This window comes from Manihot esculenta, chromosome 14, assembly GCF_001659605.2.
Source record: "Manihot esculenta cultivar AM560-2 chromosome 14, M.esculenta_v8, whole genome shotgun sequence".
Taxonomy (NCBI): Eukaryota; Viridiplantae; Streptophyta; class Magnoliopsida; order Malpighiales; family Euphorbiaceae; genus Manihot; species Manihot esculenta.
Genome location: NC_035174.2, coordinates 7,522,878 through 7,547,912, shown reverse-complemented (window position 1 = coordinate 7,547,912; position 25,035 = coordinate 7,522,878). Strand labels below are relative to the sequence as shown.

The 25,035-nt window shown below is 41.8% G+C and overlaps 2 protein-coding genes across 8 annotated transcripts; both read right to left on the bottom strand.

The window, feature by feature from the left end:
* Positions 1-5,387: 5,387 nt before the first annotated feature.
* On the bottom strand, positions 5,388-19,618 carry LOC110599673 (GDSL esterase/lipase At2g03980). The gene is made up of 6 exons (XM_043950016.1): positions 19,468-19,618; positions 7,611-7,733; positions 7,398-7,525; positions 6,719-6,949; positions 5,767-6,019; positions 5,388-5,680 (listed from the first exon to the last, which is right to left on the bottom strand). The coding sequence occupies exons 2-6, from the start codon at positions 7,630-7,632 to the stop codon at positions 5,496-5,498; spliced, it is 819 nt and encodes a 272-aa protein (XP_043805951.1). The 5' UTR covers positions 7,633-7,733; positions 19,468-19,618; the 3' UTR covers positions 5,388-5,495.
* Positions 14,936-24,473, bottom strand: LOC110599672 (putative pentatricopeptide repeat-containing protein At1g13630). 7 transcript variants are annotated; one of them, XM_021736186.2, is made up of 6 exons: positions 23,789-24,473; positions 21,343-23,490; positions 21,154-21,245; positions 20,547-20,779; positions 16,992-17,259; positions 14,936-16,901 (listed from the first exon to the last, which is right to left on the bottom strand). In XM_021736186.2, the coding sequence occupies exons 1-2, from the start codon at positions 24,237-24,239 to the stop codon at positions 21,437-21,439; spliced, it is 2,505 nt and encodes an 834-aa protein (XP_021591878.1). In that variant the 5' UTR covers positions 24,240-24,473; the 3' UTR covers positions 14,936-16,901; positions 16,992-17,259; positions 20,547-20,779; positions 21,154-21,245; positions 21,343-21,436. The 7 variants fall into 7 exon arrangements, with proteins under 7 accessions (XP_021591878.1, XP_021591885.1, XP_043805946.1 ...); XM_021736193.2 differs by having other exon boundaries at positions 21,173-21,245; XM_043950011.1 differs by lacking the exon at positions 21,154-21,245 and adding an exon at positions 17,346-19,535.
* Between the last annotated feature and the right edge of the window lie 562 nt (positions 24,474-25,035).

Sequence of the window (25,035 nt, the reverse complement as noted above, 5' to 3'; positions counted from 1 at the left end):
ATAATGATGAGGTACATGCCGCGGTGAAATATCATTCACACATCGCCATACATTCGAACATCAAAGTAAAGAGATAAAAATAATAAAAAGGTAAGGAAAGGATACTTTCGACAAGAGCAGTTCTCAGACCACACGGTCATGAATAGAGTTTAAGGATTTACCCCCTCACCACTCATGTAATAAATGCTGAGGAGGTAAAGGGGCAACCCGAGGAGAAAGCCAAAGACGTGAACAGATGAGACCCCAGCTTCAGTTCTTATCAAATCAGAACTAAAAGCAAAAAGGCCAGCCCTGCTCATCACCTTTAAAGGTACATGATCTGACTTATTGTTATTAAGCAAAGGTTGTATGCCCGAGCGCATAGTAACGAAGTAATAAGCGAAAAATGAGGATGTCCTTATAAGAATCATAAAAACTCGAAGGTCGAAAGTTTAGCCTACTGTTAAAAACAGAGCTCAATGGCACGACTAATCCAGCTCGGAAAAAGCTTATAGATAAGAATGTCTTAGTGAAATAGATAAATTTATAAGTCAAAAGTTCAGTCAATTGATAGAATTTCAGTTCTGATGGGCTCGAAAGCAAAAAGAAAAAACAGTACAGTGGATTCTTTAGAAAAATCACAAAGCACATCGTTCAAATGTTTCATTTTTGACAAGTAGAAGTAAGAACAGCTCAAGTATAAATGATAAATAAAAATAAAATTTCATTAAAAGGTGAAGGGAAATTTACAATCTAATCATCTAAGATTATTGGAGGGAAGATTGTCCTCAAAGGACTTACATTCCTAGGTGTTTCACTATCTAGATTGCTATTCTCTACACTGGCGTCTGCATCACTGCTTGTGGGAGGTCTGGCGCCCTTTTGCTCAGATCTCCCATCACCCACATAAAGTACCATCTCCAGCCCCTGAGACCCATCACCTTCCTCTCCTAGCCCTACATCTTCCTCTTGAGGACTGGAGTTGTCCCCCTCAGGTCCGAGGACCTCCACATCTTCCCCATCCAGCTCGGTGTCTGCCTCAAAAGCCCCAATCGCGGCGTGGGAAGCCCCTTTCGGCAAAGGTCTGTCGTCCTCCCCATAAATCACGTCCTCACCATCGGAATCCTCCTCTTTAGCTCGGAGTTTAGCCAATGGGATGGACAGGTTATGTCTGGCCTCCCTCAAGCCTCGATTGAAACCCAAGACGAACATACGGAAGCCCTTATTCCATACTGCTGTCTTCATCTCGTCAGAAGCCTTATATTCCACAAGTCGTCTCTCATAGGCCTCAGCCATCTCGGCTTTGAACTCAGGAGAGTCCTTATAAGCTTGAAGACGAGCTTCACAGGCCTGTTCAATCTCTTTTTTCAGCTCGAGGGACTCCCTATACTCCATCAAACGCCTCTCGCACTCCAGTTGGATCCTATCTTCAATGAGTTTGGCGTCCTCGAGCAGGGCTGAACATTTGTGTTCCAAAGCCTTGACCTCATGGCTGAGCTCTTGATTGCGAAGTTTAGATTCCTCCGCCGACGAGGCCAAATCTCTAATGCGATCGGAGCTCTTACTCAGCTCCTGCTCGAGAACTTCTACACGAGCTAGTGCTCCCTCCTTTTGAGCCTTCATCTTGTCAAAACGAGCTTTAGCTCCTTCGAAATCGGCCTTCAAGGCCTCGTACTGACGCTGAGCCTCATCTCTCTGGTTCATAGCCTCGTCCCTTTCACGAAGGGCATCCACCGTGGAGGACAGCTGCTTCAAGACTTCTTCACAGCGGGCCTCAGCAGCAGCTGCCCTCTCATCAGATTCCTTAAGAACCCTCCGGGCGTGAGACAATTCCGCCTCTAGGGACTTGGCATGCTCATGGGCCACGACTAGATTGCTCTGAGCATCACTGGTGGCAGACAGATTTTCCTCCAAACGTGCCTCCTCAACCTGGCGATCCACAGACTCCCACAGAGAATGGTCACGAGCATCCACCTCCATGAAGAGGCCCATCACCAAATACAAAGAAACGACTGTCAAGATAAAAATAAAGAAGAAAGAGAGCTAAAGGCAAAAGCAAAAGAGACAACTTACCATCAGAAGCATCTCCCTGATGTGGTCTCCAAGCTCCCCTCGAGGTCGGGACTGGAACGCTGCCTGCTCTCTGGTAGAAGTAGCTAAATGGCCAATCAGGGCAAGCAAACGAGGGTCCGAAGCCTCCGTGAACCCATCGAACATCCGCTCCTTGATTAACTCAGCCACCACATTGGCCGGGGACTGATGAGTGATGTCCTCTGCGTTTAGTATGTCATTGTTCGGGGCAGACAGCAGAGGCACCATAGAAGCCTTCTCCTTTCTAATAGCAGGCAGGGCTGGAGCAGGCCTCCCGGAGGCCCGAGATCTCTTAGGAGCGGGGGCAGGCTCTTTCGAAGGAGGAGGATGCTTACTTCCTACCTCCTCCACTACGGCCTCATCATTAGCCGGACAGGACCCCCCTTCCTCAATCACAGGGGCAACTTCAATAACGTCCCCCTGAATATCTCCCCTTGTCGGGCTGGTCCCTTTCTCGCCCCTAGGGCCGCTGACGTCAGCAAGGCGTGTCCCAGGCACCTCTTCAGAAATACCCCCGGGAAGCACAACTGAATCTTTCTTCGCCAGTTCGATGTCCTCAACCGACCCGGCGGCGACCTGAGGAGTCTCCTCCGCCTTTGGAACTGAAACTCGTCCAGATGCTGGAGCCTGGGAGGATGGAACGGCCGAGCTTGATCTACTGCGGCTGGTCGGCCTAGAAGGCCTGGCTCCTCGGGAGCTCGACTTAGGAGCTCGAGAAGAAGTCGAAGCAGGTGGTCGGCTAACTGTCCTAGAAGAAATAACCTGGGCCACCTCCTCAGTAGCCTCTGACACACGTCGCCCAGCTCGGAGGGCATCCAGCGCCGCGTTCATGCTTTCCCGAGAAAGAATTAAGTTCTTCAGGGGCTTAATTTGGTCCATTTAGACGTCAGAAGCTGCAAGAAATACAAAATCAGAACAGGTTAGCATAATCTCTAGTAGAAATCACAAAGAACAGGCAAAACGGCTGGACAAGGCACAATACCCGCATCTTGGATATCCCTAAGATTACAGGCGAACACACACTTCTCTATGTCATACTTCTTGTCGACAGAAGTCAACCGAAGGTACCCGACCTGTTCGATGAGGCTCAGCTGGGGCAGGTCATTGCAACCCAGAGAAACATCCTCCCAGTTGAGCTCTACCCCCCACGACCGGCCAGATTCTTTCTTCAGCTCCGCAACTACAAAACCCTCTACCCAGCCCTTTATGGAATCCTTGTAGCCCGTGAGGATGGACAACCCCCCACGGGGGGCAAAATAATAAAAACAGTTACTTGTCCTGACGAGACGGAAAAAGGTCACAAACAGGCGTGCCATGGGCGTAAAGCCCCAGCTTAGGCAGATGGACTCGAAGGAATACATAAACAAAATAGAATTTGGGGACAGCATCCGGAGGGTTATCCCGAAATACTGAAAAATCTCGATGAAAAAAGGAGTGAACGGAAAAGTCAGACCGAAGTCTCGTTGTTTAACAAAAAAGACTATGCTACGATCCTTTTGAGGATCTATCAGACCAGGAGGAGGGGGTCCAGAAGAACAATCCTTTCGTTTCAATGAGGAGCCCGAATAAGGTAAAGAGGAGTATCCAAATACCTCCGGAAAATGAGCTTAGTTATGGTAGAGGGAGTGATACATGACTCAAGATTAAAAACTTCAGGAAGCTTAGAAATTTCCATGGTGGTAGAAGAGGCGTACCTGAAGAGTGATATAGCGGATGAACAAAAGAGAGCGTAGAAGGACAGAGAGCAGGAGAGAGCGAGCGTTTCGAAGAGACAGAAGGAATTCAAAATATGAAACAAGGAATAGTCGAAAAGATGTTTTGAGCAGTTTTGTCTTGGAGCGGCGCGGTCATTATTACTCTCGAGGTTTACCCCCTCATCAGTCAGACAATAACTGACGAGAAGGTAAAGGGGCAATTGATAATCGCTGGATTTCTTCACCCCGACCTGGGGCCAGGCCCACGATACCAGTCCCTTATCTAGAGGCCCTCAAGCCTCATATACGCATCAAGTCCGGTCCACTCAGTCTGGAGACCGGACTCCCATCAATCTCCTCAATCAGGCCGGCCTAGCTCTTTGGGCCCGATGAACAAATCCTCTCTGGGTTCAGCCCATATCATATCTTCTGGTCCAACTCGGAATCAGGAAGGAGACCTACCCACCCTTCACGAGGGACCATCCGCATGCGCACCTGGGGAGAATCAGAGGCCGTTACGTATGGGACAGAGATTTGATTTCGTCGTACATCCATATCAACGCAGCAGGGACATGTGGCCCAGTGACATACATTCTGTTACACGTCACTAGCGGACAAAAGAAAACATATAAAAGGACAAATACTTTCATCTAGGTCTAAACTTTTTTCAGTTTTACAGAACTCTTGTAAAACCCTATTTTCTGGATCTCATCATCACTTTCCTTCTTTCTTTTTTTTTTAACCTTTATTTTCTTATTTTCATTTTTTCCTTTTATTTCTCTCACTGATTTCCCTTTTATCATCTTCATCATCCATTTTTTCCTTGGCTTTTGCTGTGCTTCGATTTTTGAGACAACTCATGTGTAAAATATCATAATTATAGTGTATTACATAATACCTACAAAATAAATTATATGATATATTAAGGTACATAATATTAATTAACATATAATTTATAAATAAGAATTAATGTGCATATTTTTATTATTAATTTATTTGCCTTAACATAAAATTAGCTTTTTAATAATTTTTTGTACATTTATATTTACAAATTAAAATAGCAAAAGATATTAAATTTTAAAAATAATAAATTTAAAAGTTTAAAACATAATCAATAATAAAAAAATATTGCCCATATCTTTAATACATCTTATTTCTATACTTCTAACTATAATTTTATTATTTTTTAGTGTAATTGGCAGTATTAAAATTCCATCCCAAAAACTTTCATTAAGTTATAGTAATATATTAATGAGCCTACTGGTAATTATTCATAATTTTTATTTTTTTTAATTATTTTAAAATTATTATCTGCTTTATTTCATTAAGTTATAGTAATATATAATTTTATTTTATTTTATTTTATTTTTTGAAAAATATAATTAAAAAATTAATAAAAGAAAATAAAAAATAAAGTGAAAAAAATTAAAAGATGGATAGAATATATTTTTAATTACTAATTGATAATAATTAATATTTACATCAAATAAAATTCACAAAAAATTCTTTTTCACGCTATTATTTTTTAATAAAAAATTAAAAATATGAAAACTCGAATCTATATCATCAGACTAAGCTTTTTTTCATACTATTATCATTCAGTAGAGGGACTTTTCAATAATGTTTAACCTAAAATCTATATAAATTTATAATTATATAAATATTATAAAATTGAATCACATCATGTAACTCGGTAAGAAAATTATTATTAAAAATAAATATATTAAATGCTTAGGCTGATGCAAGCTGCATAATATTCAGAGGAATGCATATTGACGTCTCGTTGAAGCAACGCCTTGCATAGATCATATTAGCACCCCCACTTGTATGGAATGCATCAAAGAACAGATACTTGTCTCTCGCCAGACATAGAGCCTGGTTTGGAATCCAGCGAGTGCTATTTATATTTGTTATCCCTGTAATACAAGAGAAAGAAAAGAAGAGACTTTACCACCATAGCAAAATCCACAAAAATCACAATGAACACAAGGCAGATTATTACCGTATGTTTCGTGGCTTTCTTTCATATCTTGGAAATGCTGGAAGTTATCCGAGTGGGTGAATAAAGAACCAGGAAGTTGGGATTGCAAATATAGCAGCTTTGTTGATAATTCCACATTGTAGAGGTTCACAACCTTGTTGATGAATTCAACACATTCTCCCTCATGTTGAGTTGAGTTGATCATTCCAGGGGTGCATCCTAAGGGTCCAATGCCATTCAACAAAAATTTCCTGGCGCCTAACTCATACAGTATCTGCCAAGAGACAAAATATTCTTTAAACTGCAAGTAATTGGAAAGGAAACGTGCACAATTGCACATGCATGAACTTCAACTACTCAAGGAGTAAATTGATTCTATTATACAAGTAGCAGATCGTGTGTGCTTTGCGTATGCATGTAATCGTGCATACTTATTGGGTAAAAGTGTTCGAGGATTTCAAGTTATATCCATCCCATCAAACAGCAGATTCACATTCTTTCCTACTGCTCCATACCAACATTGTTTCTGTAATACTATTTTAAGACATTCTAGGCAAAAGAACTTTTGCATCTAACACCAAGAACTTTCATGTCCTAGTTGAGAACACTGCATATTCTTATATGGATGCAGGTATCAATGTCATCTATGGCATGATCAAACATCTAAAAGGACACCCTAAATTATTCATTTAATCAGTGCTGTGATCTATTACTATCCAAAGTGACACTGGAAAAGAAACTGAAAGATGAGAATGGAAAACATATTTCAAATAACTACATCACCACAATTTCCTTCCTGAAATTCATAAAACATTTTTGAAATAAATAAAAGGATCAGTATCAGAAGCCTGCAAGATAAGACAAGCAAACCATAAACTCATTTAAGACACGGAGGTACAGTTACATTTTATTACTATTCAAGATGATCCATTGAAAGAGCTGCATTGAGAAGGGTTACAGAAAAAGAGAAAACCTGCAAGCGTTTGGCAAGCTCATTTATAAGGAATTTGGCAAACTCATCTGGTGAGAAAAGCTTGCTTATATCACTTGAATTCTTAAAATAATTCAGGAAGTAGTCATTAGGACCAATTGAGATGAAGAAGATCGACTTGGACAGATGCATTTCAAGGTTCTCCCTTAGCATATCATTGTTTGTGGTACTTTTGAAAAGATCTATTTGCTTGTCTAATGTCAAGCAGGATCCCTGAAAAAATTCCCAAATAAGTAAATCAACATGAATTCCTGAATACCATTAGGTCATTAACAGGGATTTTTTTTATATATAAGCCAGGTGATAAATTTGCTAATCATGACCTCCATGCTTCATCTCTACTTATTATGTAGACCAGACCTCTTCCAGTGAATCAAACATTTCTTTTCCTCTTATTAATGAATAAAAGAAGGCATGAAATGGCTTCTCCTCCCATATAAGAATCTTATTTGAATTGCTGAGACATAACTACAGGGAAAAAAAAAACACTCTACGCTTGTAGCTTTCATCATCCCATATTATCTACACTTTCTCAATCTTACTCTTCTCTCTGCAATCCCTTGTTTACCTTTAGGTTCTGCCATCTTCATTCTTTAAAAATTCATTAATTTTTTTTTCTTTTTAATTTTTCTACTGAAATGCAAAATTGAAAATTTCTTACCTCAGAAGATCCAGTTTCTGGCAGAATACCACAAGAGGAACCATAATTCAATCCAGTTGATATCTTACTCCTCTCTGTCTCTGAAAGATTCATATAAGCTAGGGGAAAAGGTAAACCAAGAAGCGTAGCTGCAACAAAAGCATACTCCATATATCAAGAAATGATCGAATGCAATTACTTCCTTGAGTTGTATATGGAAGAAAAGGGTCTTACCAACACAATCTGCAATTGTCATGCCATTGGTGAAACGGCCAGTTGGTGTATTATTAAAATCAATACCATAAGGCAGAAAATTAGCTTTAGCCCTTGTTGGGAGATTATTGTTGTTTCCAGGGTCTACAGTGGAATCACCAAAGACATATAAGGCTGGTGCAAGCCATGTATTTTCAGCACTAATGTAAAAAAGCTGAAGATAACATATAGAAAGGATAAAGCATAACATCAGAACTTTTCCCATTGGGCTTAGCATCAATGGCCACCAAGAAATGACAAACACAAGAAATAACTGAGCATCATGGGATCATATAGGGCTTGAAAGTGTTGCTACAACTGGCTCTGAATTCAGAATTCAAGTATCCAACAATAATCATCAACTGCGTTGTTGAGCAGAATTGCGATTAAGATCAATCAGTGAGTTTGTTTTCCAAATTTATGCAACGCATTAAGTTCCTAATTTCTTGTTTAGGACAGTAGAAATAATGCATATGGTCAGTCAGGGGCCTACAAAGGTATTACTAAGTGTAGGATAGGAAAGGTGTTCATATTTGCACTCATTTAATTGAAATTCTGATTGAGATGGAAAGAGAAATAATAAAAAAGTTACTTTGGATGTCTATTGGGCATATAGTAAATCAGTAATATGAAAAAATTGAAAGCGTTTGACAACCATGGTAGGCCATTCTAAACCTAGGGGTGTCAATTTTTCTGTTATAACTGAATAACCAAACTAATATAATTAGGTTATTTTGGTAAGGGTATGTTTAGCTCAGTTTTTATTCGTGATTCCAAAAATATTCTATTTTTGGTTATCAGTTCGGTTACCTTTAAATTGATAACCGCACTAACCAAATTTCTATTAAAATATATTAATTATAATTTTATTAGTAATATTTATTCATAATTATTATTTTCATTGTTTTATTAATAATGTTTAATTATAAATCATTTTTTTTTATTTTTATAAAATAAAATGATCATAGATATATTATAATTGATAATATAAAATATACATTACTCCCTCCGTCTTATAATTTTTGTCCATCTTTCATTTTTTTGTTATCCCAAAATTATTGTCCACTTTCCTTTTTTTAGACTATAGTAACATATAATTGACAATTACAACTCTATTTAATTTTGTCTTATTTCCAATACACCGTCTGATAACCGCCGGACTTCCTACACTTAGGAGGCAAGGCTAGGCCTTGAAGATGAACGCTGGCTTCATCAGGTCTCACTCAAGCGAACCGGCCTCACGTTGCGGATCTCAGTCCGGTAACGTGAAGCAAGCCGGACAGGCCACGCGAATGGGCCCGTACAAAAAAAGCCTAGCCCGATGACGTGACAAGAGGTAGGAGAGCAGACCCAGTCACCTCGCAGCCCTGTCCGCATACGCGTCGGAGGAAATTAAATGGCCGCCTGGCGTGGAGAGAGACTCTGACACATCCGTACGTACGGATCTGAGTGACAGAGACAGGTGATACTGTAGCAGAGAAATGGTTAGACGTCACTAGCAGACAAAAGGAAAAGAGATAAACGGGGAGGAACGTTTTCTTCTCCATCCAAGCTTACACAATCACTGTAAACCCTATTTTCTGGATCTCAAAACATCAATTGGCGCCGTCTGTGGGAACGAATGAGATCTTTTCATCACCGGATTTCCGTTCTCGTAATACCCACTGAGATCCACAAAGCAAACCACAACGAAAACCATATCAATAACACCCCAAATGACCTGAGCTCTGCTCAAGAAGGTCAACAATTCTCTTTATCCAGTCCTACAACCCCCTCCAACCAACAACTAGTGCTGTTTAATCCCTCACCAAGCTCGGCAGGGAATGTACCCAGAGCCACCATATAGAACTCCAATCCATGGCTCTTCAGTTACAGAACACTGCCCACTGGCTGGGGTAGATGCTGCAACAAAGGGGTCTCAATACCCCATTAAACATATCCCTTGTAGCTGAAGGGGTCCATACCACCGAGTCTCAACCCACCTTCAACTACCAGATCCCTCAACAAAGTAGTAGGAGGACCGGAGAAAGGAGTAGAGGAGCTGGTGGAGAGGAGGAGCCGGCAGTCAGAGTCCGAGGAAGGAGGGTGAGAGAACTCATTGAAAATGACGAAGCAGAGAACTACTCTGCAGGGACAGCCAGGAGAACCGAGAGTGAAGAATGGAGAGAAGGGTATCGCCTGGAGAAGAGGCCGAGACAAGAGGAGGCAGATGTAGACCCTGTGTTAGTCAAAAAAGCCAATGGCAAATACATAATTTGCATAGGCTTTACTGACCTGAACCAGGCTTATCCAAAAGATTGTTATCTCCTTCCTAACATTAATAAAATGGTCGATTCCATGGCCGGCTTTGATTATATGTCATCCCTTGATGCAATGTCTAGTTATCATCAAATTCCAATGGACAGGTTAGATGAGGAGAAGACCTTGTTCATAACTGAAGATGAGATTTATTGTTACAGGGCCATGCCTTTCGGGCTAAAAAACGCAGGGGCGACATACCATAGACTGATGGATAAGATCTTTAAAGGCCAGATAGGGAGGAATGTAGAAGTGTATGTAAATGACATGGTAGTGAAGAGTCAAACCTTCCAATAGCACTTGGCAGACCTGAAAGAAGTATTTTGAGTATGGGAGCAGTACAGAATGAGGCTGAACTCGACAAAGTGCGCTTTCTTTATCAGAGGAGGAAAATTTCTAGGCTACATGGTCAGTGAAAAGGGCATTGAACCAAACCTTGAGAAAGTAGAAGCCATACTGAAGATGCCAGAACTGACCTGTGTAAGGGATGGGCAGAGGCTCAAAGGGAGGGTGGTAGCGCACAACTGGTTCATGTCGAAGTCTATAGAAAGGTGTCTATCATTCTTCAAGAAGCTAAGAAAAGTTCCAAACTTCGAGTGGACAGAGGATTGCCAACAAGCCTTCAAGAGCCTCAAGCAATACCTCAGCTCTCCACATGTGCTCAGTAGTCCACTGGCTGGGGAGGAACTCTTGATCTACCTAGCGGCCTCAGAATAAGCCATAAGTGTTGTGCTGGTAAGGGAAGAAGGAGGAGAGCAAAAGCCAGTCTTCTATGTCAACAAGGTGCTTAAAGGCGCCGAGGTCAGATACTTGAACATAGAGAAGTTGGCATTCGCCCTGCTGTTGGCAGTGAACTCAAAGTCTACCTTGAAAGCCATCAGGGAGTTGTGATGACAGATCAGCCCTTGAAGAAAATTCTTCATAGACCGGAAACGTCAGGTCGGATGCTCGCCTGGTCTGTTGAAATTGGCCCGTATTGTCTTGAATATCGACATCGGACAGCCATCAAAGCTCAAGCCCTTGCTGACTTTATAGCAAAATGTTCCTTCAACGAAGAGCAGCCAGAGCTCAATAGGGAGTCGCCAAGTGTGGCAGGAGGAGAGAGTGATGGGCAGCCCTCACGGGAATTCAACTGGAAGTTGTTTGTAGATGGGGCGTCCAGTGCTGAAGGCAGTGGTGCTGGAATATTGCTGAAAGGCCCAAAAGGATTTAAGGTCTGCTACGCCCTGTGACTGGAGTTTACAGCTTCTAATAACATGGCAGAATATGAAGCCCTAATAACATTACCAACAAAAAGTGTAATACCCGGCTAGAGTCTGGCATCGGAATTCCTGTAGTCCAGTGGAATCTTGGATGTCGGCACCCTCCAGCAGGGTATAGACATGTGTTGTTTTAAGTATTTTGATATGGTTTTTTTGCATGGAAAACACAAAGGAAGGAAATGGCAAGTTCGGCCGCCGAAAGTGAGTTTCGGCCGCCGAACCTTGCATGGTTTCGGACGCACGTTTGGCCGCCGAAGGTGGTCTGGCCAGCCACCTATAAAAGGCCACATGTCGGTGAAATGGATAGAAATTTAGTCCATCAGCCGCCAGAGGTGTGTTCCTCTCCTTCCTCATGTAAGGTGTGTTCCTCTCCTTCCTCAGGTGTTATGTGAGTTTTGTGCAAGACTATGTTTATGTGTTGTGTTGATGTTGTTGTTTGGGGTTTTAAGTTAGTTTTGGACCCCTTTTGTGCATGTACATGAGTATATGCTAGTTGTGGTTTGGTTGGTTGCATGTTTGAGTGTGTTTGGGGGAAGTTGTGCATGAAGCAGAACAAGTTTCTGCCTAATTGGAAAATCCAGTTTCGGCCGCCGAAGAAAGGTTCGGCCGCCGAACGTGCTAAGGAGGTGGTTTCGGCTGCCTAAGCTCGCCCCCGAAGGTTTGGACTTTCGGCTCTGGAGCGGGGTTTCGGCCGCCGAAGGTTAGAGACTTTTGTCTCTGGAGTGCCTTTCAGCCCCCGAACCTTGCCCCCGAAAGGGTTCGGCTGCCGAAAGTAAAGTTCGGCCGCCGAAGGTGCTTGAGTTTCGTCTCTGGAAGGGACTTTCGGCCGTCGAACCTGCCGCCAAAAGTGCCCTGTCCAGCCTTCTTTTGCATGTTTTATGTGACTGTTTTAGGATGTTTTAAGGAGGTTTTGGGGAGTTTTATAGAGTTGTTCTTGAGCTAGTTTGGTCCCTCATTTGAGTCCACCTGTGTAGGAACGGACCAGAGGAACCGAAGAGAGCAGCAGTGAGCACTGCTTCAGAGTAGGCAGAGTCAGCCAGAGGTGAGTAGAACTAGACTTAATCTTTTGCCTAAAGCATGTTCATGCATCATGATGATTATAGTAGGTTGATTGCACTAGTTTCACGAATATGGCGCATTGCATAATATGATGAATATGATAATGAGGATGGACCAAGGCGACCCCAATAGCCCTAGAACTGTTGTAAGACCTGGCCGGGCCAGGCATACAGATATTGTAAGACCTGGCCGGGCCAGGCATACGGATGTTGTAAGACCTGGCTGGGCCAGGCATACAAGGGTTATAAGACCTGGCCGAGCTAGGCATACTGACACAGGAGGGAGTTTTGGTGGTCATGTCCATCCGTGATATGAAATGTTTGTGCTTTGACGCATTCATAAGAGCATGTCATTAATGAATTGTTTTCCTTGTTTCTACTCATTGGGCTTTATAGCTCACCCCTTCCCCTTAACCCCAGTTTTGCAGGCTCAGAGGTCAGGGGAGGATCAGCAGAGGTCAGAAAGAGTAGAGAGATGTGTAATAGATTAGTGTGGACATGTAAAATTGTAAAGAGATGTAAAACTTATAACGAGCTATGTATAGTTTTGTGCTTGACCCAGATGTGATGTAAATCCCTCTTATGTATACATGGTCTGTTTTATGGATATGTCTAGTTGATGAGTATGGATGACCAGGTTTAACTTATACTGTGTGGACTCAGCTAGGGCTTTAATGCCTGCTCTGGCAAGGGGGTCCGTGTACAGAGTTAGTGCATGCACAGGTTGAACCATGGGACAAGGTTGAGTTTTTAATGTTTACAGGTTATGTTTGATCATGTATGGGATTTTACAGGTACCCAGAGAGTATAGCAGGCTTGCTACGGGTCTCGGCGGCCTTAAGCCGATCTGGATCCTAGCGCCGGTAGCGGTCCGGATTTCCGGGTCGTTACAAAAAGCAACTTGCTACTACAATTAGAAGGTTAGGAAAAGAAGCCTAAAAGTTGGAGATCTAGCCCTGAGGAAACTAGAAGCCACGGGAAAAAGAGCAGCAATAGAGAAGTTAGCGCTAATCTAAGAGGGCCCCTTCAGAATAACTAAAGTTGTCAAGCTTGGAGTATACCGGATTGAAGACCTGCAAGGGAACCCGAAGCCCCATGCTTGGAATATCCAACATCTGAAGAGGTACTTTCCTTAAAAGACAAGCAATATAATATCCTGTACTCGGAAAACGTTTGTACTCTGAAAAAACATGAATGAAATAAGAAACACTATTTCTATCACTATGTGTCTTAATTATATCTTAAAAAAAGAAGAACAGGCACTGAAAGCCCTCAGTGAGGTGGGTGACTGGTCTCGGAAAAGGACCGCCAGCACCATAAAACCGAGCTGAGAGGGATAGAAGCCCTCAATGAGGTGGGTGACTGGTCTCGAAAAATGACCGCTAGCACCACAAAACCGAGCTGAGAGGAATTGAAGCTCTCAGTGAGGTGGGTGACTGATCTCGGAAAATGACTGCGAGCACCACAAAACCGAGCTGAGAGGGATTGAAGCCCTCAGTGAGGTGGGCGACTGGCCTCGGAAAATGACCGCCAGCGCCACAAAACCGAGCTGAGAGGACGAAGCGACAGTTAGGCCAAAGAGCCTGAATCTCGTGCAAGGCCAAAGAGCCTGAATCCGTGCAAGGCTAAAGAGCCTGAATCCGTGCAAGGCCAAGGAGCTCGGAAGCAACAGTAAAGCCAAAGGGCCTGAAACCCGAGCTGAGCTACGCAAGACCAAGCTCAGAGGGAGATAAAATCCCAAGGAGGAAGGTGACTGGATCCGGACAACGAACGCCAGCATCGCCCGACCAAGCTGGAAGGGAAAAGATCAACAAAGAAAAATAGTGGCTCTAAGCCTCCCCTTACTAGAAAAGACTAAGGCAAAACGAAAACACAAACAAACAAGCTGAAGCACAACCTGTGTTAAGCTCAGCACAGAAGCAAATCCGACCTCAAAGATCAAGGCACTTGAAAACCAGAAAACAAAAATCCGAGCTCCAAACCCATAGAAGAGACGGGCTCACAATTCGGACGAACTCACAACATGCAAACCCCCAAGCCGAATAAAGCCAAGTAAAGGAAAACGCCAAGAGGCCGAGCAACCCATCCCAGCGTGGCACACAGAGCAGACCACACTGACTATCAGAGGGTTACATCGAGAAGGATAAGGTACCGAGCTCGTAGCAAGAACAAGATTTAAAAATCGTCTCATGTAAGGCATTTATGCAAACGAGTTATTTCTCTAAGTATTATATGTCCGAGCTCACAACACTGAAGAGGCCGTGAGCCAAAGACGAAAATGCACTCACGAAGAAAAAACTCCCGAGTCAAAAACCTAGTCAGACACCGAGCTCTTAGCCCGGATCAGTTCGATTGGCAAAGTCCCAGAAGAGACAGCCTAGTCCATTGATTAAGTAAAGTTAAGCGAGTTGAAATTTGCTAAGTGCGCGTATGGCTTAAGGCTTTTATGATTAAGTTAAGTTAGAAGAGATTCACAAGAAAGATGGAGAAAATGCTTTAAGTCCTAAAAGGTTTGAGCAGATCAGCAAAGCCAGTAAAGCAGTTTGAACATAAAATAATCTAAGTATAAATGAGGCACAGGCTGAGAACAAAAAACATTCATCATCAAATACACATCTCTAGATCGATATACATTCAAACATCAAAGTAAAGAGACAAGGAAATAAAAAAGCAAAAAGTACAACACAAGTGCAAAAAAGAAAAAATAATATCTTTATTTATTTATTTATCCAAGGGTACAGAAGATGAGCCCGAACTAACAAGATCGTTCAAAGGCTTATTTACACTATCCTCTCCTTGGAGTCCAGCACCCTCTCCTTGGAGTCCAGTCGGCGGGAGAGGAGCTCCTTTGGGCAATGGGTTATCATCCTCCCCGTAGCGCACCTCCTCGCCATCAGAGTCAACTTCAGGAGCTCGAAGGTGAACCAATAGGGTGGAGGGGGCATCCCTAGCTGCCTTCAGGCCTTGATTGAACCCGAAAGAGAACATACAGAAGGCTGCGTTGTATAATTCTTCTTTCATCGCATCAGAAGCCTTGAATTCCACAAGTCGCGCCTCACAGGCCTGCTCGATCTTGGCTTTCAGCTCAGACGAGTCCTTGTACTCCTGTAGGCGCTCTTCACAGGCCTGCTCCATCTTGGCCTTCAGTTCAGCAGAGTCCCTATACTCCTGCAAGCGCTCCTCACAGGCCAACTGGACCCTGCCCTCCGCAAGCCTCGTGTCCTTCAGCAGGGCAGAACACCTCTCCTCCAGAGCAGTGACCTCTTGGCGGAGTTGCTGTTGTTGAAGCTATGACTTCTCCGCTACCGAGACCATGCTTTTTAGGTCCTCAATGTGCTTGCTGAGCTCCTGCTCAAGGACGACAACTCGGGCCACAGCCTCCTCTCTCTGAGCCATCACCACCTCGCAATGGGCCTGAGCTTCATCCCATTGAACCTTAGCTACTTCGCATTGGGCCCAGGCCTCGTCGCATTGAGCTCTGGCCTCGTTCCGTTTTCGACAGGCATACTCCAGAGAAGACAACTGTGCCAAAGCCTCATCACGACGAGACTCTGCCACAGAAGCCCGCTCGGAAGCCCTGTCGGCCTTATCCCGCATCCCAGCCAGCCGAAGGGTGAGGTCGTCAAGCTGGCTCTTGAGGGCAACTATGTGTCTGCAGGCGTCACCAGTCGCCACGAGATTCTCCTCGCGCCGCGTCTCATCGATCTGCAGGTCCATCGAGCTCTGAAGGGATTGATCCCGAGCGTCGATCTCCATATAAATGCCCAGCGCTTGGCAGAGGGAAACAAACAACAAAGTTAGAAAACAACAAAAATAGAGCAAACTCAAAATGATAAAGCGACTTACCATAAGGAGCATCTCTCGGAGGCTGTCTCCCAGCTCCTCCTGAGACCGCGAGCGAAAGACCACTTGTTGCCTAGTAGAGCAGGCCAAATGGCTGGCGAGAGCAAGAAAGCACGAATCCGAGGCATCAGAAATCCCGCCGAACATCTTCTCCCGCAACAGCTCGGCAACAGAGGTCGCCGTGGACCCAGGAGTTATCTCCACAGCATTAAGGAGCTCGTTGTCAGGAGCAGAAGACAACAGCTCCGCAGTCTGCTTCCTTCTCTCAGCAGGAGGAGGGAGAGTGACCTCGGGCGACTTGGCCGCACGAACCCTTTTGGAGGCCTAACCCTCAGGAGGGACCTCTGTAGGTGGAGCTCACTTACCAGCAGCCTCCTTGATCACAATACCGCCACTGACAGCGGCCTGTTTGGGACAAGGCGCAGAAGGGACGACCTCAGCCCCTCCCTTGAAGCCACCCTCCGTAGACTCTTCGATAGTGATGGGCTCCTGGGAGACCGGAGTGGAAGTCGATTTGGGCTTGGGAGCAGTAGGTGATTTGAAAGAAATGGGAGTCCTGCTACGAGCAGAGGCCTTAGAAGCACTGGAGCGGGAGTCCCTGGAAGCTGGCATCAAGGTCTGAGACGAAGAAGGGGTAGGAGGAACAGTTCAGCCAATTGCCCGAGGAGAAATGGCATGAGCGATCCCTCGAGTCGCTTGGTCACAGATCGACCAATCCGGAAAGCCTCCAAGGCAGTCTTCATGTTCTCCCGGGACAGGGTGAACTGTGAAGTTCCTCGGTGGCTTGATTCGCTCCATCGGAGAGTCAGAAGCTGCAAAAAAACAAAAATGCCCAAACAGTTAGAGATAATTGCAACAAAAAACAAAAACAGGAGAAAGACAGAACGTTAACAAGCAAATACCCGTTTCCCGGCAGTCTTGAAGATTGGACACGAACATGCACTTCTCGACATCATACTTTCGAGAAACAGAGGTCAGTCTAAGAAGGCAAATCTGTTCAGAAAGGGACAGTTGAGGAAGGTCGTTGCAGCCCAAGAGCACATGCGATCTCTCGAGTCGCCTCGGTCACAGATCGACCAGTCCAGAAAGCCTCCAGGGTAGCCTTCATGTTCTCCCGGGACAGTGTGTAGTTCCTCGGTGGCTTGATTTGCTCTATCGAGAAGTCAAAAGCTGCAAAAAAAAATGACCAAACAGTTAGAAATAAATGCAACAAAAAACAAAAATAGGAGAAAGACAGAATGTTAACCAGCAAATACCCGCATCCCGACAGTCCTGAAGACTGGACACGAACATGCACTTCTCAACATCACACTTCCGAAAAACAGAGATAAGTCTGAGAAGGCAAATCTGTTAAAAAATGGACAGCTGAGGAAGGTCGTCGCAGCCCGGGGGCACATCTCTCCAGGAGAGGTCTACCTCACAAAACACCCAAGGGCCTTCCTTCAGCTCCACCACGGCAAAACTTTCAGCTTAGCCCTTAATAGAGTCTTTATGACCCGAGAAGATAGACAACTCTCCTCAGGTGGCAAAATAATAGAAGTCTTGGCTAGCCCGGACCAAGCGAAAGAAAGTAGATAACAGGGCAACCGAAGGGGAGAAACCCCAACACAGACTAACAAACTCGAAAGAGCACATGAAGAGGATGGAGTTGGGAGCAAGCATACGGGGAGTTACCCGAAATAACGAAAGACCTCAACGAAAAATAGGGAAAAAGGGAAGGTCAAGCCAAACTTGCGTTGCTTGACAAAGAAAACCAAGCTACAATCCCTCTGGGGGTCAATCAGACGAGGGGGAGGAGGAATAGGAAGAACAATCCTCTCGTTACGAAGAGGAGCCCTAATACGGAAGAGGGGGGGCATTTAGGTACTCCCGGGAAAAAAAATTGGAAAGCGAAGAAGGGGTGATGTTAGATTTCAGATTCACGACATCCGGAAGTCTAGAAGAAGCCATTAGAGAGCAAGAGACGTACCTCAAAGAGATTTTTGCAGAAGATGAGAGGAAGAAAGCGCACAGAGAGCAGAGCGAGAAGAAGAGTCTAGAGAAAAATTGGGATTTTAAATTTGAAAAAAGTAAAGGTAAGGAAAGGACGTTTTGACAGGAGCCGTTCTCGGGCCGCACGGTCATAATGGGTCCTAGGGATTTACCCCCTCATTATTCATGTAACAACTGCTGAGGAGGTAAAGGGGCACTTAATGACCGTCGGGCTTCCTACACATGGGGGCAAGGCCAAGCCCTGAAGAAGAACACTAGCCCAAGGCCCATCAGGCCTCACTCAAGGGAATCGGCCTCACGCTGCGGATCTCAACCCGATAACGTGAAGCGGGCTGGACAGGCCACGCGAATGGGCCCGTACAAGAAAAGCCTAGCCCGATGATGTGACAAGAGGCAGGAGAGCAGACCCAGTCACCTCGCAGCCCTGCTCGCATGCGCGCCAGGAGAAATTAAATGGCCGCCTGGCGTGGAGAGAGGCTCTGACACATCCGTACGTACAGATCTGAGTGACAGAGACAAGTGGCACTTTAGCAGAGAAGCGGTTAGACGTCACTAGAAGACAAAAGGAAAAGGGATAAAAGGGGAGGAATGTCTTCTTCTCCTTCCAAACTTACACAACCACTGTAAACCCTATTTTCTGGATCTCAGAACATCACCTTCTAAAACATCTCTTAATATTTAATAAAACTTAATGTATTTAAGATGGATATAATTGAAAGTTAATAAATAAATTATATTTCTTAATATATGTAAAAAAGCAAAGTGCACAAAAATTATGGGACGTAGGGAGTATAATATTTTGGTTAATTCAGTTATAACTAATAACCAACAGAATATTTCAGCTTAGTTTGGTTAGTAATTCTATAGTCGGTTAAAATGCGGTTATCCAAAATCTAATTCTGTTTGGTTAACTGAATACTTACCGTAATTCTGAAACTATGTCCTCTCAATAGAGCAACCTTATTGTTGCATCAAGACTCTTCCATAACTTTGATAAAGAAATAAAAATAAAATGGCTATTGAATGAGTTCAATGGTGCATGCCTAATAGTTGAAGGGTAGAAAGTAAGGGATTACAAAGGATATGCATTTGCATTGTAATGTGACAGGTGATCTTGCAGCCGTATGATGTTGTTATACTAGGTAGCAGATATCATCTGCTTTCCTCTATTGAGATTTGAATTATAATAACCAGTGTCATTTTTTAAATGTCTAGAACTGTAAAAGTTTTTTTCATAAAGAACAAGCATGTTATACAGCAGGAAGATTATTTGCATACTTGGAATAGAAGAGAATGACAATTCTTTGAAGCGTTTCACTTAAAAACAAAACCAGCAATATTGTAACATAGTACACACATATGGAGCAAGTGATCAAATTAACTTACCTGTCTCATGACTTTCTATTCCTTGAATACTTTGCAAAGGAAAGGTCGGAAACAATTCTATACACAAGCTAGAAGCAAGAGATTGACTATCACATTCTTTCTGTTTTAGTGAAGTGAAAAAGACAAAAAAAACTGCTAGAATGTGGTAATTTTAGACAAGAAATATGTTATCGGTAAGCCCAACAGAGGGATACAATGCAAAAAGAAAAGCAATATCCTCTTAATTAAGCAAGAAGAAAAAAAATCTGCAGCATCCAATGGGTATTGCTTGGGAACTGACAGAAAGTTCCTACAAGTCATTACAAGGAGATTAAAATGATCTCTTTTGACAAAGTAGGAGACAAATTGCTATCATGGCACAAATTTTGGCAACAAAAATTTCAAACAAACATATTAAAGAGGAAAGAGGGACAGAGAGAGAAAATACAGAGAAATGTTATTTTAGCATTAAAAGGAAGCATGCGAGTATCTCTTGCTATTTAATAATTTCTGTTGTCCACAAGCACACAACAGAATATTTTATATCAGTCAGCCCTGGGCAAGGGAGAAATTTTAGAATAAGCAATCACATGTTCGCCTGAAAGGTATACATAACTATGAAGGTAAATAAAGACTTCATAGGAACAAAATCAACTTCTTTGTTACTGAACAAAATGGTACCCGCACTCTTCAGGACTATGCTCATTCTAATAAAATAAAAGGTGATCAAACTAGTCTTCACTTTGTAAGTTTGTGTCTTCTAGCATATTAGGCAAAAAAACCAAGTTGATGAATGTCAGTGTACAACCTCCCTGGCTCCCAGAAAAAAAGGGGGGAAAAAAGAAGAAAAAAATTGAGTATGTACATTCATAAGCACATGAAGATGCAAGCTTCTGCACTTTATCATATACAGATTCACTCAAGGAGGAAAAATAACCTTTGTCCAAAAACATGATAAGAGGGAAGTGATAACTTGTTTAAATAACAAATTCACCACAGAAGTAATAGAATTTATATTACGCCATTTGTAATTGCAGTAACAATAACAATCTATTCTGGGAAAGTGAATGCCGTGAAGAAAAGTTTCTTGGTTTTATTACCTTTCCTGTGCTTTCCGGGATTATATACAAGCACTTGAAATTGTTGACTCTTAAACTGGCAGTGCGTGCTGTGATATTCTAGCCAGAGATAGTATCAAGGTTGATATTATGAACCAAAATGTCAAACTGATGGATGTTGTCAAAATACTCCTGTGATTTCAAGGTTCCATGAGTATCTCCCCACATTGTCTTTAAATGATGTGAACTTTTTCTTCATGCATATATGCACTCCCCTACAAAATGTGCCAAGAGGAAGTAAGGTTTTTTTTTTTTTTTTTTGAGTTTAGGAAAAAAGTTATCATCCAGCACCTAGAGGGTTCTAACCTATCTGACTTTTGAAATGGCAAGAGATTTCATCTGTAAATTGTTTTCAATTCCCACCTTTTCTAACTTAATGTTTACACTGAATAGTCCTTGTTGTTTAAAGGGGAAAAAAAAAGAATAAATAAGTGGACAGAAGGTTTTAGAAAACTTGTTTCCAGAATTAATAGAATGCAAGCTCAATAAGACAAGTGACTTTTGCAAAGTAATCATGAATGCAATGGCAGAATTATCACTGATTAAGCTAAAAGCAGATAAGGAACAAAAAGGAAGCTGCTATGAGTACCACTCTTTATGAACTTCACCTAATCTATAAGAATGTGACAAGATCGTCTGATGTTCTTGGAGAATCAAGCCCTTGGAAAATGAGTAAGCCTACTGTTGTACAAAAATATTGATTTCATGAGCACAATTCCTAACTAACTCCACAGTCAAAACATAAGTTTAAGAGATGCAGTTATATTGTATGTCATACCTCATGCAGGGAAAATGCACTGAAGATTCACAATAAGCCATCATACCGCTCTGTCCATCAACAAGATGCAAGACAATGGTTACCTTTTCATTGACTAATCACAAACTAAGCCAAACTTAATCATCTCTGCCAGCAGTTCAAACACTGAATTGAGATGGCCGCATCGGTGGAAGGCATTAAGCATCATTTTACAAATTTTTTCATCAGGAGAAACACCATAAGACAGCATCAAGCAGAAAAAGTACTTGGCTTCAGTCGCTAAATGTCGCTTGCATAATCTGCTAATTACAGCGCTATAATCTCTGATAGAAACTTCAAACCCCTTTCCCACCATTTGATGGAAGTACATCACTGCTTTATTAGCATCACCCTTGACACAATGTGCCTTGATCATTGTAGTGTAAGCAATTTTATTTAGATTGATTTCTTTATCCTGAAGAGAAACCAATAGATTGTCAGCATCCTTCAGATCACCATATACACAAAGGCCATTGATGAGAATATTATATGTAGCATAAGTAGGCTCAAGGTTATGCATTAGCATCTTATCAAATAATTGAAACGCTTTTATCATGTCTTTGGCCTTGCAAAATGCTTGGATGACGGTATTATATGTGATTTGATCTGGGGTTAGACCTTTAGCATACATTTCTTCGAGAAGTACCCAAGATTCTTGCAACTTCCGTTGTTTGCAAAGTCCTTTGATTACTACGGTGTATGTTATGTGAGTAAGTCCTATAGCTTTTGCTTCCATTTCTGGTAGCAGCTCAAGCAAATTCTGCATATTTCCTTCATCACAATATGCATTCATAAGAATGGTATAAGTTACAGCACTTGGTTCTAATCCGGACAGCTTTATTATATTCAACAACTTTCTAGCCTCATCTACCTTTCTGTTTTTGCAGAATCCATAAATAAGGGAATTGAAAGTGACTATAGTAGGAGACATGCCTTTCTCTCCTATTTGTTTGTATAATTTTACTGCCTCCCCAATATTACCAACTTTTACATACCCATCAATCATAATATTATACAGAGTGATGTCAAGTGTCAAGCTGCTATTTATCAGAGAATCAAAATACATTCTAGCTTTTGGTATCATCCCTTTCTCACAAAAACCCATCAGAATTGCACCGTGTGTAACAGAATTTGGAAAGATTCCATTCAAGCACATTTCACTATACAGCTGGATAGCCTGTTGAACATCTCCTCGCTTGCACAGGCCATGAATGAGGACTGAATAGGATACAATATCTGGTTGCAAGCCATCAGCTCCCATTTCACAAAACAATTGCAATGCCTCATCAACCCGTCCACTTTTACACAAGTAGCTGAGCAACACTGTGTATGAGATGATATTCAATTGAAAACCCTGTGAAATCATCTCTTTTCGCAAATTTAATGCTTCCTCAATATTGCCTACCAGGCAGTACCTACAAATCAGTATAGTGTATGTAACAAGATTTGGATTTAGCCCTTTAATTAACATCTTCTGAATGAGCTTCCAGGCCCCACTCATAAAACCAAGCAGACAAAACCCTTTTGCAAGAATGTTGTAAGTTACTATATCAGGCTCTACCCCATGCATCTCCATATCATCTGTGAACTCCAATGCTTCTTCCATGGACTCAGCTTCACATAATCCATTAATAAGAATATTATAACTGTATGCATCAGGAAGAAGTCCACACTTGAACATCAAACAGAAAAATGACTTTGCAACATCTACAAAACCCAATTTACAGGACCTCGACATAATAGTATTGAATGAAACAACAGAAGGCCCAAATTCCTTCCCTTCAATATCCCGCAAGAACAAAACTGCATCTTGAAACCTAGATTGCCTGCATAGGCCATCTATAATTATGGAAGTAGTGTACTCACTCTGAGGCGTTCCACTGATTTTTTTTTCATTATACACATCCCACATGATATTAGTGTGTCTCAGCTTATACAAAAGATTGTTGTAGGTTTGTATTGAAGCTACCAAGTTCAAGTCTTTCATCTTCACAAGAACAAAGAGTGCATCATGAACCATCTCACTTCTTGAATAAGCACAGGCCAACACATCCCACACGACATTACTTGAATCCCATCTCCTAAAGCCACTCAAAAGCAGCTCGCAAAGCACAGGAGCTGACCCAGAGCCTATCAGAAATCACACCAAATCTATAAACAGGAAAATAAGCAACATTCAAAAGTTTTTGAGAAACGAAAACAAATTTATGAAGAGTTCACTATTGTCCTATCATCTGCATATACATTATTATCCACAAGAGATGAAAAAACACATTAAAGCGAGCTAAACCCAACAAGAAAGTCCTATTATGTACAACCACAAGAATTTAGTTTTAATTTTTGGCACCACATAAAACAAAACAGAACAGGATAGAAAATTTAAGGAATCAATTTCTTCTTTTTAAAAAAATATTTTAAGAAAGCAAACCTTCCTCTAGCAGCATTTGATCCATAACCAGACGCAGTTCCTTTAATTGCCTTTTTCTCGCCAATACATGTAAGACGACAAACTTTGAAAATCTCGAGTGTCGGAACCCAAATTCATTCCTCAATAAATGAAAGAAATCTACCGCAGAATCCGCATTTTCAACACTCAAATACTCTAATATTTGATCAACCTGAGAACAATTCAGCATCGAAATCAGGTTTTTAAAATAATACCTATTGACAAATCTCCTTAAACCTAAGCACCTAAGACCAGAGAGAATCACGCGAACAGTCTCTCCAGAGTCGGGGGCGACGGAGGAGGTGGTAGGCTCATCAGCAAGACTTGCAGCGGTGGATACAGAGGGGGGTTTAGACAATATAAAAGAAGAAACTGATGCCAGAATTTGCAAATTTAAGGGAGAATGAAGAGGTTTCCTCCATTTGCTAAGCATGGAAAAGGAACGGTATTCAGAGATTTTAAGGAGCCGCTCTCTTTTGTTTCCCGGGAAATTTTCCTAAATCCGTCGCTATAGGAAAAATAAATGCTGCGGGAACTAGGGTTTACAGTACCGTTGGTTTCCCGGCAATTTTGAAGCCTCCAGAGAGAAGCAAACTAACAGTGGCAATGGAGGGTTTTAGGATTCAGGGGTTTAGCGAATAGCTGCGAAAAAGCTGATCTTTGCAGGTTAAGGACAGACCAGCAAGGCTACGATGTCGTTTAATTAAAACCATAGAAGTCTTTCCCTATGGGCTTGGATTTGAAAGACTGGACCCATCAGGTATCCATTTTACTTTTTGTTTTTTATTATTTATTTTTATTGTTGAATTGTCAAAAGTTTGACAAAAATAAAGTATAAGTTATTCTAAATCTAGAAAATAAATAACTGCAACATGTAAATAATTATTTTTTATTACATAAATCTAGTTAAAAAAAAATCAATATCAAAAAAAAAAATTATTTATATTTCTATTTTATAAATTATTATATAATTTTTATTTTTAAATTTATAACTAATTTGAGTAATTTTCATGATATAAAATTAAGTTATGCGCTCAAATGCAATAATAATAATAATTCTACTTTGAAATTAACACTCTTATTCGATTTATTTTTTATCGAGTGTAAAGTAAATTTAAATATTTTAATTTATTTTAATTTGGGTCCATTATATTTAATTTTATGATTAATTTAAATATTTTTTTTTAATTTATTTTTTGCCAAGTAAATACTGTAGACTAATATGATAG